At 41.1% G+C, this 12,798-nt stretch overlaps 1 protein-coding gene across 3 annotated transcripts in view; it reads right to left on the reverse strand.

The window, feature by feature from the left end:
* WDR33 (WD repeat domain 33) overlaps positions 1-12,798 on the reverse strand; it is a 67,250-nt gene that overhangs the window by 5,837 nt on the left and 48,615 nt on the right. The window contains exons 8-20 of one of the 3 annotated variants that reach the window (XM_031053047.2): positions 12,591-12,717; positions 11,873-12,027; positions 11,675-11,753; positions 11,170-11,280; positions 10,289-10,383; positions 10,056-10,064; positions 9,295-9,381; positions 8,904-9,043; positions 8,415-8,567; positions 6,985-8,022; positions 3,328-3,430; positions 2,601-3,063; positions 322-2,500 (exon numbers count right to left, since the gene is read on the reverse strand). In XM_031053047.2, the coding sequence (XP_030908907.1) occupies positions 2,470-2,500; positions 2,601-3,063; positions 3,328-3,430; positions 6,985-8,022; positions 8,415-8,567; positions 8,904-9,043; positions 9,295-9,381; positions 10,056-10,064; positions 10,289-10,383; positions 11,170-11,280; positions 11,675-11,753; positions 11,873-12,027; positions 12,591-12,717 (2,591 nt within the window). In that variant the 3' untranslated portion in view covers positions 322-2,469. Of the gene's footprint in view, positions 1-321; positions 2,501-2,600; positions 3,064-3,327; positions 3,431-6,984; positions 8,023-8,414; positions 8,568-8,903; positions 9,044-9,294; positions 9,382-10,055; positions 10,065-10,288; positions 10,384-11,169; positions 11,281-11,674; positions 11,754-11,872; positions 12,028-12,590; positions 12,718-12,798 lie in introns of those variants that run through there. The other 2 variants (XM_031053046.2, XM_005153966.4) reach the window with 2 other exon arrangements.

A 12,798-nucleotide genomic window follows, 5' to 3' on the forward strand; every position in this document is an offset into this window, starting at 1 on the left:
GGCATCCTAACTAGCACCAGTTGTTAGGATTGCTTTAGTTTACAGCCGCATTTCTGTGCAAGCACAGGCAAGAGGTTTATGTAGTATGGGACACTGGTTCAGGAGTGCTCACGGTCAGTGCGACCCCACGCTGCTCCTGCCCACCCCTCAGCAGCAGGACACATCATGCAGGGCACTGTTTGCCCATTCCCACTGATGCCCCCCACCTCCCCTCTCTTCCCAGTTCCACGCTGGCCAAATTGTAACCACCATAATACACAGATGGTGTTTGCTTTGTGCAGCGTCCCCTTCCCCAGCTCATTAACGACACAGTGCATCCTATTACAAGCAAAACTTTAGATGCTTTTATTTAGAATTTTAACAACATTAACCTTTTAATTACAAAGTTAAATATTTTAACAGTAGTCAGAACACCATACAATATTGTTAAACTTTTACATTTCTTTTTCATGAAAAACAATAGGTCTGTCTCCACCTCCCAGAAAACAACCACAATACAGAGAGGAGGCTGTTGTGCCTGTAGAGGTACAACAGTGGATGGAGGGAGTGCTGTGTATGGACAATGAACCATTTTACATTAACCTGGATGATTTGGGAGAACAAACTGGGTGGTTTCAGGTACAAATGGTTCAGATTATCACATTGCAATATTGTTTAGCTTTGAAACAGCACAGTCCCCTAGATGTTCTTTAGAGGGCCTCCCATTTTAATACTGACATGGTGTGATTTTGCTTAGCGTATAAATCACCAAGATTTGCAATGCAAAGTCTTACAGATAGCAGGAATAGGGCCTTTGCTTTTTGTTTCCAGGCAACGTTATGGACACAGTTTAGTTTTGAAATCCATACCTATGCCTGACATAGCCACAGCTCCTAATAGTGTGTTACGTATATTCTATTTCACATCAGTCACATGTAAAACCCTGCCTTGCATAGGGCTCAGTTTTTGTTTAGACTGCTCTTGGATCTTCTTCCTTGAGGCCTAGGACCTTAACGTACGGAACTAGAGACTGTGCAGATTAGGAGGCAGGAAGAGGCAGGTCTCTGCAGTAGAAGCATCATGTTAATGTGCATAGGTACAGTAAGAACAGGACAGGGATGAAAAGGATGGGAAATCAGAGAGAAACACACGTACACACACTTCCCTCTCATGCTTCATCAAACCAGTTACAGTCTAAATTCCAAACCAAGTCAGCTAAATGAGGGGTTGGGATTCTTGTGTTCACCTCAGCATCTGCAGTAAATGGCACTTATTTTGCCTTCATTCAAAGGAATTCATGAAGTTTGCAAGCACAATAAGCCTTTTAGAGCCCTGTGCTGATTCCTTGTAGACCAAACTGTACAAACACTTGCACTCTGACAAACAGACTCCTCTTAGTTCAGAAGTTAGATTTACAGGTCACAAGGTCCTTAGAACCTTCCTGAAACCTTTCTAAAAATCAGAATCATCATAAAATACCTTCCAGTCCCATAGCATTTCCAAGGTAAGATTTGAAAATCTCTACTGAGCTTCTAAAAGTGTTGTTTGCTGTGTCTGTTAGAGTTCTGTACTGCAGAGCATTCAGCTTGGATTCTCTCTACTTTTACTTTTTAAAAATTGCTTTGTTACCTTTTCTTAGTTATTGTTCATTTCTTTTCATACTCTTCACACAAAAGGAAGGTACGGCTTTACAGAGCTAGGTAGAAAATAGCTAAAAGAAGAGCTGTGTAGATGCCAAGTAAAAGGAATGTAAGAAAATGATTAAAAAGGCAACTGAAACACACAAAGTTCACATTATGTGGAGACCACAAGATATTTGTACATGTTCTTATACATACAGAGTTGGTGATCAGTGAGAGGCTTAGACCTTGGAGACCGAATTTAACTCAGTTAAACTAGGATGAATGTGGAGCCATTTTGATGACAGTCAATCTTGCTGACTTAGCATAGTTCCTCCATATTTACATTTGTAACTAGACACAAATTCATCCCTTAATTTATTTGGGAGCAATGATGTGGACATTGCTGTAAATTGGGTATCTCCGATTTCTTTGCTTGGCATTAAGAAATAAAGTCAGAAAGAGGAATAAAATCTCTACAAGCAAACCCATCCAAAAATAGTCTCAACAGTCCAGCAGATGCTGTAGCTCTGTCCCTTATATTTGATAGCAGGATCACTGTTCTGCTCCTTACAAGTATCTTACATCACATTCTACAGTCCCTACAGTCATGCTGTAGTTTGTGACTGGAGACAAAGTCTCAAAATCCACTTCTAGTGTTCAAAAGTTTGCCACTTTAACCTCCAAGTTTCCTCTCAACTTTCATCAAAACGGTCTCAAATCTTCATCCTGTGTCACTGGATCTTCTCTAAAAATTTCCTGCCTTCTCTTTACTTACTGTTTAAAGACATGGAAGCTGCTGTGTACAATGACCATTTTTCTTCTATTACTGAATGATTTATGGACTGTATACTCAGTTATATTAGAGTTTTCATTTCCTTATTGGTTTCCAGTTTATAAATCTGAAACAGATAGATTCCTTAATGAAAAGGAAACCAGGAAGAAAGAATTCCCTCCATTTACCCTTTAACCCCCCATAGAAATGAGTAGATTAATTCTTACCTTTCATCTCGTCTTCCTCGGAAGCGTGCATCATCAGGATCTCGTGGGTATCTATCATCTGAAGGTCTCCGTCCTTCCCAAGCACCAGGAGGCCCACGGTTTGAACCCCCTCCTTCAAATTCCCTGTGATCAGGAGGAAAGGGAGGCCCAGGTCCACCTCGTCTCCATTTCTCATCTTGCAACGGTGGGCCTCCTCTCCCCTCAAATTCCCGTAATCGATGGCCAAATCTCTTATCTGGATGGAAGTCGTCACGGAAGTCATCTGGTCGATCAAAGTCATCATGGAAATCAGGGTGAGGTCCTCGTCTATCTGGCATGCCCCTGCTGTCTCTACCATCACCCCACTCCTGGCCACCTCGAAACAACCCTCTCTCAGGCCCATGGTCAGGACCACCACTGTTCTGGTCGTGCCTTCTATCTGAGAGAGGGCCCATGTGATGGTTTGGTGGACCACGGGAGTCACCTTGAGGGAAAAAATCATAGCAGATTTCTGTAATGGTTTCTAAAAAGGCTTTAGGATGCCCTAGTTCGTACAGTTCTACAAAGCACACGCTATAAATTTCACATTACATCATTCTCTTCTGGCACAACGTTTATGTTCCAGCCCAAGTCTACAGAAGCTTTCCTTTCTGTCATGGCCCTGTCCTCTGCTGTAGCTTTTTCTGTCTCAAGGCACTGCACTGGAACAGCCCCTTCAGTAGAATTACTCACAGAAGAACAAACATACCTTTATTAAGACCCGGTCCTTGGTTGTGAGGGCCAAGGCGACCTTGTCCTCCCTGCTGCCCCAGTCCTGGTATCAGTGGTGGAGGACCCGGGTTCTGTCCATCCTACGAGCATATAATAATAAAAGCCATGTGAATTGCCATGGGTGAGTATTTTTGCTTTTAAGCATTTTCTAAGGGGCAAACCAATTCTCTTTACATAAAGACTGCATCTGCACAGGTCTTACGAGAGAAACAGCTGCTTTTCCAAACAGCTGCCTTTCCAAGGGTTTCAGCCTAATCTGTCAGACATTCACATCAGTAATGCTTTTCAGTCACTGTCTGAGGAACACAACATTTTATAGCAAGCTTGGCATTTTAGGGATTAGAATTTTACCCATAACAACCAAAGATATTAAAAGCTCATTCTAGCTAGAGCTAACATATTCTAACAGGTTCTAACAGAGCGTCTGTTAGAGCAGATGAGGAAACTCTGTCTATTTGATTGAAAAATATCAGGTACTGATTTAAATGCAGTTAAAGAGCTGCATAGACCAAAGATTTCCTTTGGAAATGAAGAAAATAAAACAATGCCAAAGAAAAAATAAAGACTTTTACAAATAATCCTTGTAAACTTTTCACAAGGAAATACACGAGTTTCATTTTAAACATGCTGGCAGAGTTTGGTTTTCTTAATTCTAAGTCTAGGATCAAAAGCAAATCCTAACACTTGGCTAAGCATCAAGACATGTTGTTAAGCGGTTAGTAAGCAACGACAAGGCTAAAGGCAGGCAGTGTAGAAGCTTTTCTCAAGCAGAAAGAGTGGAATGAGCAGACGTTTGTGCAAGTAACATGATCCCAAAGGAAAAATTAAGTATGTGTAAGTATTTTATTATTTTTTTCTCTTCTTTTGTGAATTTCAAAGGATAAAATAATAATCTTTAAATTCACTGTCACAGACCCATGAAAGATTTCTACAGGTACCACTTTTACACTGGGCCCACTACGACAACATTGGCCAGGAAACAGTATGGTTGAACTGTCCGATTCTGCCTTTAAATAGCAAAAGCCAGACAAAAAGTCATCATTTGGGGTTTGTACTAGACTGGAATTACATCATTTACACTGTAGCAATGAGATCCAACAACAAAAATGTACCACTGTGAACAGGACAGGCTTGAGACCTGTAAGATGCACTGCTCCACATTACCAGCCTATCTGCCCTATATATGTAAATGGCACAGGTGATTTATGATTGCACTGAAGGGGGAAAGAGTCCTTCGTATTCACCCTTAAGAAAAAAAATTGCATTTCTTCTGAAATCCTGCCCAAGATCCTGAAGTTTGTGTCTGTGTGGACAAGAGACAAGGCCTGTAATATCTGTACCCCACTTAACCAGTGAATGATATGACAGTCTGCACCTCTATCTAAAAAGGAATGAGAGGATCAAAGCTAAATTAGCAACAGCAGAAGTGCTCCATAGTACTACTGCTAACTCAGAAATAGCCTATTTAACTATATGCATTTTAGTATCAACAGGCCTATTTCCAGAACAAGACTTTAACAATCACATCCCAGGCAATTTCCTTCTCATAAGCAGCTCTCTACCCTGTTTCACATTTGCAGAAGGTAGCAGGTCTCCCTTTCGGGAAGAGAGGTATAACTTTCCCACACACTCTGCAGTAAATCTCTGCTTTCCCAAGTACAGCAGATGCAGGTCATAGTGGTATCTTACATGGAGATTAACCTTCACAAAGTCTTATAAAGGTACAAGCCATTGATAAAGCAGATAGATATTCATAGGCTTCTGCTACTGCTTCTGCTACTGAAAAGGAAGGCAAGTGATTTGTACAAGTTTACAGAAGATAAATTTGAAATTCAGAACAAAAACCAAGCTAAAGCCTATTATTTAAAAAATCACAGACAGGGTATTTTAAAATAGAAATTTCTCTTATATTCATATTACAAAGAAGCAAGCTGGAGCAAAAGCTGAGATGGTGAATTTTAAAATCTGCTCCTTTTTAAAAGACATTATCATACTAAAGCAGCACAAGGAAGGAAAAATGGTAAATAACCACCTTGCTTTGCCTTTTTTTAGTACTTGTAAAAGACCTCAAGATAGCAGCATTCATTGAAAATAAGCAGCCACCTGTCAAAAGCTACTTACTGAATTCTGACCAGAGTGTTAACAGCAGGGCCAGGTAAGGCCAGCCCCCATATATATGCAAACATACCCAAACATTTATCCACACACAAGCTTGGTACTTATTCTCAATGCAGAAAAGTTTGTCTCCCTGGGATAGCAATGAAAAACATTATGCTAATTTAAGTTAGATGGTTATGGAACCAATTCTCATTTGAAACCTCAGCAACAGCATCACATTAACACACTTGTGAACATGAGCAGTAATTCCCTCCACAAGGAAAAAAAAATAGTCAAATAAAATCACAACTAGCAGGCTAGTTCACTTCAATCTGAAATGGTATCACTGAGATAAGCTCCTTTCAGTATGTCATCACTCACTGTGATTTGTACCAGAGTCCACACTAAGGACTACAGGCATACCTGCCTAAAGCTTTAACTACAAGCTACTGAGTGCAAGTCTGAAAGAGTGAATTTGGTTTAAGAAAACCCCACTTTCACAAAATCCAATGAATGGACTTTCATTTTCCAAATATCCCCTTCAAAATTAACCTTGAAGCTGAAGACAGTCAAGAGAAATTTTAAGTACAGGATTAGTGCCATACAAATAGGAACTTGAAAGAGCTAATAAATACAGAAAGCTCTGCATTATCTGTGGTAGATGAGAAGATAGAAAAGCCCCTTATGAAGGATGCTGAAGAAGGCAGAGCAGGTTGTACCTGGTACCGAACCAGACTTAATCACAACCTGACTTGATTCCTGCAGAATTAATTGGCAAGTCTGTAAGCATTAGTCTCCAGTATTCCAGGTCAGCTACACACAAGTATACTGCCTAAGTGAGCTGATGAATCCTTCTGGAGCTGAATGCCAAGGCAACACAGCATGGGAACATCAGACAAACCTGTCTGATACCCGTCTTCCCCCTCGTGCTTCTTGGCAAATGGTGCAGTAATGAAATCTCGGTGTACATCACCGATCTCTTAACTTGTGCTCCACAAAGTACAATGGTAGGTAAAGAATTTTCATACCAGTGCAGGAAGCAGGGTGAATGTAGGTACTGTAACTGTGTTCCTGTGCACTCAGTCTGAACTGGTAAATTCAACCAGACCCAAGATGATTGAGATGTGCCAGCATCTATAGTAAATTCCTCCCATGGTTTAGATTATCTAACTCTGGGACAACTGTGAGATGATAGTAACTTGCTTTGATTAATATATAAAAGTTTCAGTTTGCTTAGATACCATTCTTATGAGTGCTTACCTACTCCTCAGGGAAATCCCCATTAACAGTTCAGTGTCTTCAAATTAAAACAACTGGAGTTACATACTTTCATAGCAGACTGATTTCAATACCTTTTCTACAGTTACTTCTGATGTTTCCAAACTACACAACTCTTTTCAATACCATTTAAGTTTTCCCGAGGCCTCACTTTTAGCAAGCATACCAAACCTTCAGCTCTTGCTTCGCATTTCTACTGCGTGACATTATCATTCCTACATTCTTAACACTCTCGTTATACAGACCTTGTGATACATACCTGATTAAAAGGGGGACGAGGCCCATCACCCAACAGAGGTGTTTTCTGCTGCTGGAAAGGCAGAGGGCCCTGGGAAGGGTGCGCCCCCCTTGAAGGGTTTGGTTGTCCCTGAGGTCCTTGCATGTTTCCTTGAGGCCCTACTAAAGAGCCTTGTGGAGGTCCCTGCTGGCCTTGTGGCCCACGCAATTCTTGTGGTGGTCCTAACATTGTACCTTGAGGTGGGGGTCCCTGGAGACCTCTCATCTCCTGGGGACCATGTCCTAGTAAACCACTTTGCATATGAGGACCTCTCATTTCTTGCGGATGACCCATCATCATCCCTTGTGGAGTAGGTCCTTGGTTATCTCTGGGTCCTGGTGGACCCTGCATCCCTCTTGGATTAAGTCCCATCAAAGGCCCCTGAGATATAGGGCCTTGCATCCCTTGAGATCCTGGAGCTCCTTGCATGCCATGAGGAAGAGGTCCTTGCATTCCACGGGGACCAGGTGGCCCTTGCATTCCTTGACTACCAGGAGGACCCTGAGGACCCAAGTGACCTTGTGGGCCAGGTGGACCCTGTGGTCCTAAGTGAGTCTGAGACCCAGGCAGACCCTGTGGTCCCAAGTGGCCTTGTGGGCCAGCATTACCCTGTGGCCCTGAAGGTCCCATTGGCCCATGAGGACCTGGATGTCTCTGCATTCCTTGATGTCCATGTAAATCCTGAGGCCGTGGCATTCCCTGTGGAGGCCCTTGGGGACCTGGAGGTCCCTGTGGTCCCATGAACCCTTGTGGACCTCCAGCTCCTTGGTGTAATGGAGGACCCTGAGGTCCCATTTGCCCTTGGGGTCCTGGAGGTCTGAACTGTCCTTGTGGACCAGGGGGTCCCATCTGAGGCATATTCATTTGCATCTGCTGAGGAAGAGGCTGCTGAAATCCTTGAGGCATCTGTGATATTGGGCCTTGCCCTGGAAAAGGCTGGGGTCCGTGAAGAGAGCCTCCTGGAGGTGGTGGCTGCACTTGTTCAGCTTGCTTCTGTGCAAGTCTCTCAATCTTCAATTGCTGCTCAAAGAAGAGACACTCAAATAATCAACCAGCACAGAAGTATATGTAACAACTAAACATTGAAAGCAATGCTCTAGTTTCTCAGGAGTTTCAAAAGGTTTAGTGCTTTTCTCTCCATTAACAGCAGTACAGCTGCAGAGATCCATACATCGGTATGAGTTAACTGAAATGTGAGAGCCTCACTGAAGGTGTCATAGCATCATGCATTAAGTCTAATATCCTGTCCAACTAGATGCTTAGTTTTGGTTGGTTTGTGGGTTTGGGGGGGGGGGGTGTGGTTTAAAAGGTGAAGACAAAACCAAGATGCTAATTTTAAGGTTGAGGTCCAAACATACCACACAGACCACTCACTCAAACAAATCTGCTAATATCTGTCTTTACATACATACCTCCAAGAGTTGCGGGTTTGTGTACTGAAGTGCTGCCATTTCCTGTTCAATCTCTGCCTGGGTCTTCTTTTTCTCCTCCAGCTTAATATCCTCCTTTCTATCATTCAGTGGCTCAGGTGGGGGAGGCAGAGGAACTTTATTCTGCATCCATGCCTATAAAGAAGAGTAAACACAAGATGAATTCTGCGGAGCAACGTGTATGTGATAATACTGCTGCATTAGGAAAGGATATGCTGGAATGCTGTGTAAGGTGGATATACAGAAGCTAAAAGCAATACTGAATAAAACTTATGTATCTTGTAACATACTATTTTCCAGGTACAGATGCAAGATATAAGGACTCAACCATTAACTACTGTAAATTATTTTGCAGTGGGTTTTGATACCAAAGAGCTGATACTGAAAATCCAAAGCAATTCAACAGCCGCACACTTTCCGCAGCTGGAAAAGTAACAAGTTGTTCTCCTGGTCACTGTACGAGGTGCTTACCTGCTGAAACTGGGCTGGTATTGGTTTTGCATAGGGCACTTTTTTCTGTGGCACCTTCTTTTGGTCCTTTTGCATTACTTCCTCCATTCCCCAATCCAGTCCTGGGATTGTCATTTCAATGTCATTGGAATCATCTTTCCCTTTAGCACCAGGGAGACAAACAGTCAGAGCAATGCAGGTTTACAGAGAAATACTGTTACTCTATAGTTTATTTAGCAAAAAAGACCAAGAGGTTTTCGACTCCTCCTCCTTTACATGGGAAACAGGCACAATGCTGAACTTTAGGGAAAAGAACCCCAAACATCTGTGCCATCAAAATATAGAAAAGAATCAAAGAAGTCACACAGTGTTTGGACTGCTCAGGAAAATGCTTCCCATGGCTACTACTTACCCATCTGCTCTTGCTCCATGGCTATTTTCAATTGTTCGGGTATTCCCATCCCAGGAATAACTGCTAGGCTGTTGGGTTCTAGATCATCTAGAGAAAAACAACATTTATACTTGGAAAACTTTCCTTTACGTTATCATTTCATCCCTTTAGAGTCTAATGTGCTTTTACCATTGGTATCATGACATATTTCACAACTGGTAGGTCATTTGAATTCCATATCTGAATTACATGATATCAAAAGAACTGCAAACTCAGATTCAAAAATACATTCCAAAAGGTCAGAAACTGTACCCTTTCAGGAAAGTTACACGTATGGTACCACACACAGTACTATGTATTTCCTCAGAAAAGGAAATATTAACCCATACCCATTTTTGTTAGAACAAATCTATATATTTTAAAACTTAAATTGTGTTAAAGTGCTGCATTTCAATTAACATTCCTAAGCACAAAAGAGCAAATCATCCCAAATCTGAAGAAGATGCAACCCCAGAGATGAAAAGGTTGCTGAGGCATGCCATAGAGCAAATGACCATTATCTTCACAATTTTAGGCCCTGAGCAGCCTAAAATTCCCAAGATAAAACCTTAAAAAAGTGCTAAGATTTTAGCAAGTTCAATAATTTGAAAGATTTTCCTGCTGTAGTTTAGGACTGTGGACGTCTTGAAGTCACATGAAGGTTTCAAGAAGAAAAGGGTACTGGAGATACTGCCCAAGAGAGAGCCAAACATCGTTCCTGTGATTCACAGAGCAGGTCTTACCTCCTGGAGCTGCAGAAACAAATGAAAACTCACTGTTGGAATGGTGATCACTGATAACAGGGAGAGTAAAATCATGGTCATTTAATGAAAAAGTATCTTTGCCTAGGTAGTCAACAATGCTATAATACTATTTCATCACCTTACTTAGAGGCTGCACTCTAACATCAGCTAATGACCAAGGCTTGTTCCTGAGCCCAACCCTCTTCCTTCCATATTAAGGGAAATTGCCTTACCATATTCCACGCCATCCTCTGACATCCCAGGCAGCAGATTCAAGTTGTAACGATCTCGCATTTTATCTCCAGGCCGATTTCTAGTCCAGAACTTGCTGTCAAAAGGAAGTTATATGATCTCAAATAAGGGTCTGATTAATGTAATTAATTCTTCAACTTTTATAGTGTGCTATCTTGATTATATAAGGATTCAACTCTTACTAGATCAAATTCAGTGCTAGATCTGAATGTTAGGTGTGAGGTTCAAAGCAAAAATAAAACCCCAACAATTATCATACTCAGTTGTACAGTTACATTTCAGGAAAAGGAATATAAGGACAAGGCATCAACATCAGATCCTGAACAGACAGATACATTTCTAATCCATTCAAAAAACTTCTCACTCAATTCAAGTACATCCTTACACATAGCTAAACTTGTCAATACACACATGCACATGGGAAAATACACTCCACTTATAGAACACTCCATGTTTACAGCATGTTCAACCTAAACGCATGTAGTTTGTGCCTCCAAATATGCTTACAATGTGAAAAGACAGACATGACCAGCAGATGATCTACAGGAAAAAAATGCTGTGGAAGTAAGAATATTTCTTCAGCAAGAAACTACAATTCTTTCTTAAGAATTTCTTCAGGAGATTTCAAAGCTCTCATAAACTCCAAATCCTAGTATTTTTAAGGCTTCCTTAGGTGAAAGTAAGACGCTAGACTCTCCTTTTAGTGTAAAAAGTCAGTGCCTTCCTATTCATGTAAGTTTGTGTCTCTGCTTTGCACACTGGTTGTGTATCAGAATAATTCCCATCTATAATTTGTTCACTGATGCCATGCACCTTTCTACTGCACATACATTCCCTTAGATCTTTAAATACTTGAGAATACCTGGTGTGATCATTTGAGCCCGAACAGAGAATGTGTCCAAGGGGATGCCACGCCAGACTCCAGATCATTCCCTCATGGGCCATTTCCATTCCACCAACCTCCTTCTCAACCCTGAAGCATATTAATTAACAAATCAGTCATGACACTGGTGAATATCTGCCACAATGCAAACCTTCTGCTATTCATTTGTTCCTCTGTCCCATATTTTGCTAAACATAAGCCTCTGTTTTTTTCTATTAGGTGAATTGAACATTCTCAGTTGTTCTCAATAAGGAGTTCAGTAACAAAGAGATTTTAACTGTACATTTAGAAACAAAATAATTATAACATCTAAGAACAAGCTCCAAGAAACCAGGATTTTGAACCATTCATCACACTCTCAACAAAAAGCTATTTTCAGTGCAAGCAACTGTGTCCTTTAAAAACACATCTGCACAGGAAAATTTCATCAGTGAAGCACTTCTGACCAATACCTATCTAACATGCTGATGAAAATGCCACATACCCAACATGCCAGAATAACAAAGAACCATCAGATCCTCCACTGGCAAACAGCCCTTCATGAACAGGATGCCAGGCCACAGCTGAAATACAAAGTAAGCCACAATCAGACAGTATAACACAGGATTTCTAATGAATAGAAATCAGGATCTCAAAAACTTTGATTTTTAATCCAGATCCACAGAATATAACAAATTCTGACCTGTGGCCTCCTTTTTATGCCCTCTGAAGACCTGAAGTTCTTCTTTCAGATTACGAATATCAAAGAGCTTACAGAGATGATCCCGAGAAGCTGTTAGCAGCCAGTTGCCATTCAGATTCAGTTTCACCTCCATCACTGTGTTTTTATGAGCATGCCTGCAAGCAGAGATAGACTGTCCTGATACTGATTTCTCAGACACACTAAAACCCTGATAATTTACCAGTTCCAAATATTCTGATCCATAGCAAAGTAGTTTAGGCTACTAAACCAGAATATTGTGGCTTTCTGTAAAAAGGCCCTATGCCTCAATCCTGTTTTTGGATACTTCAGAGCAACTGGTAGTGCCCATCAAGACAGTGTTCAGTTACTGTGCATGTTTCCCATGCAGCATAAGAAACTTTTATCAGCCAGATGAAACATCTCATTTGTTTCCATATCTCAGGTTTGCTTTCCACATGAGAACTGTGTGAGCAGGAGGTCTACAGAAGGACAAAAGAAATATAAATTCATATTCCGTATTTTAGTCACAATTTTTCAAGTGTACACTTGTCTTCATCTAACCTCTAGATTTTCCAGCAGAGCTAAAGCGCAAGCTTCATATTTGAAGCAACTGGGAATGGCTGAAAAGATGCAAGACAAAAAACTAAGAAAAGAATGAAAAAGCTTTACGAAATTGGCTTGTATTTCAGCAAATCAAGATCTGTGGGCAAGAACTTACAGTGTGGCAAGGCTCTGGCCAGTCTTTGGATCCCAGAACTTAATGGGCTGTTGGCTATCTTTACTTCCTGATACAACTAATCCCTTTGTAGGATGCCAGTCAACACATTTTACATCTGCTCCATGTCCTGTTACGGAGATAAAAATTGTTTGAGATTTCAGAAGCTGAAAAATGAAAGGGTACACACTTTATAACTGTGATGTAAAAC

The sequence above is a fragment of the Melopsittacus undulatus genome, chromosome 6 (genome assembly GCF_012275295.1).
Source record: "Melopsittacus undulatus isolate bMelUnd1 chromosome 6, bMelUnd1.mat.Z, whole genome shotgun sequence".
Taxonomy (NCBI): Eukaryota; Metazoa; Chordata; class Aves; order Psittaciformes; family Psittaculidae; genus Melopsittacus; species Melopsittacus undulatus.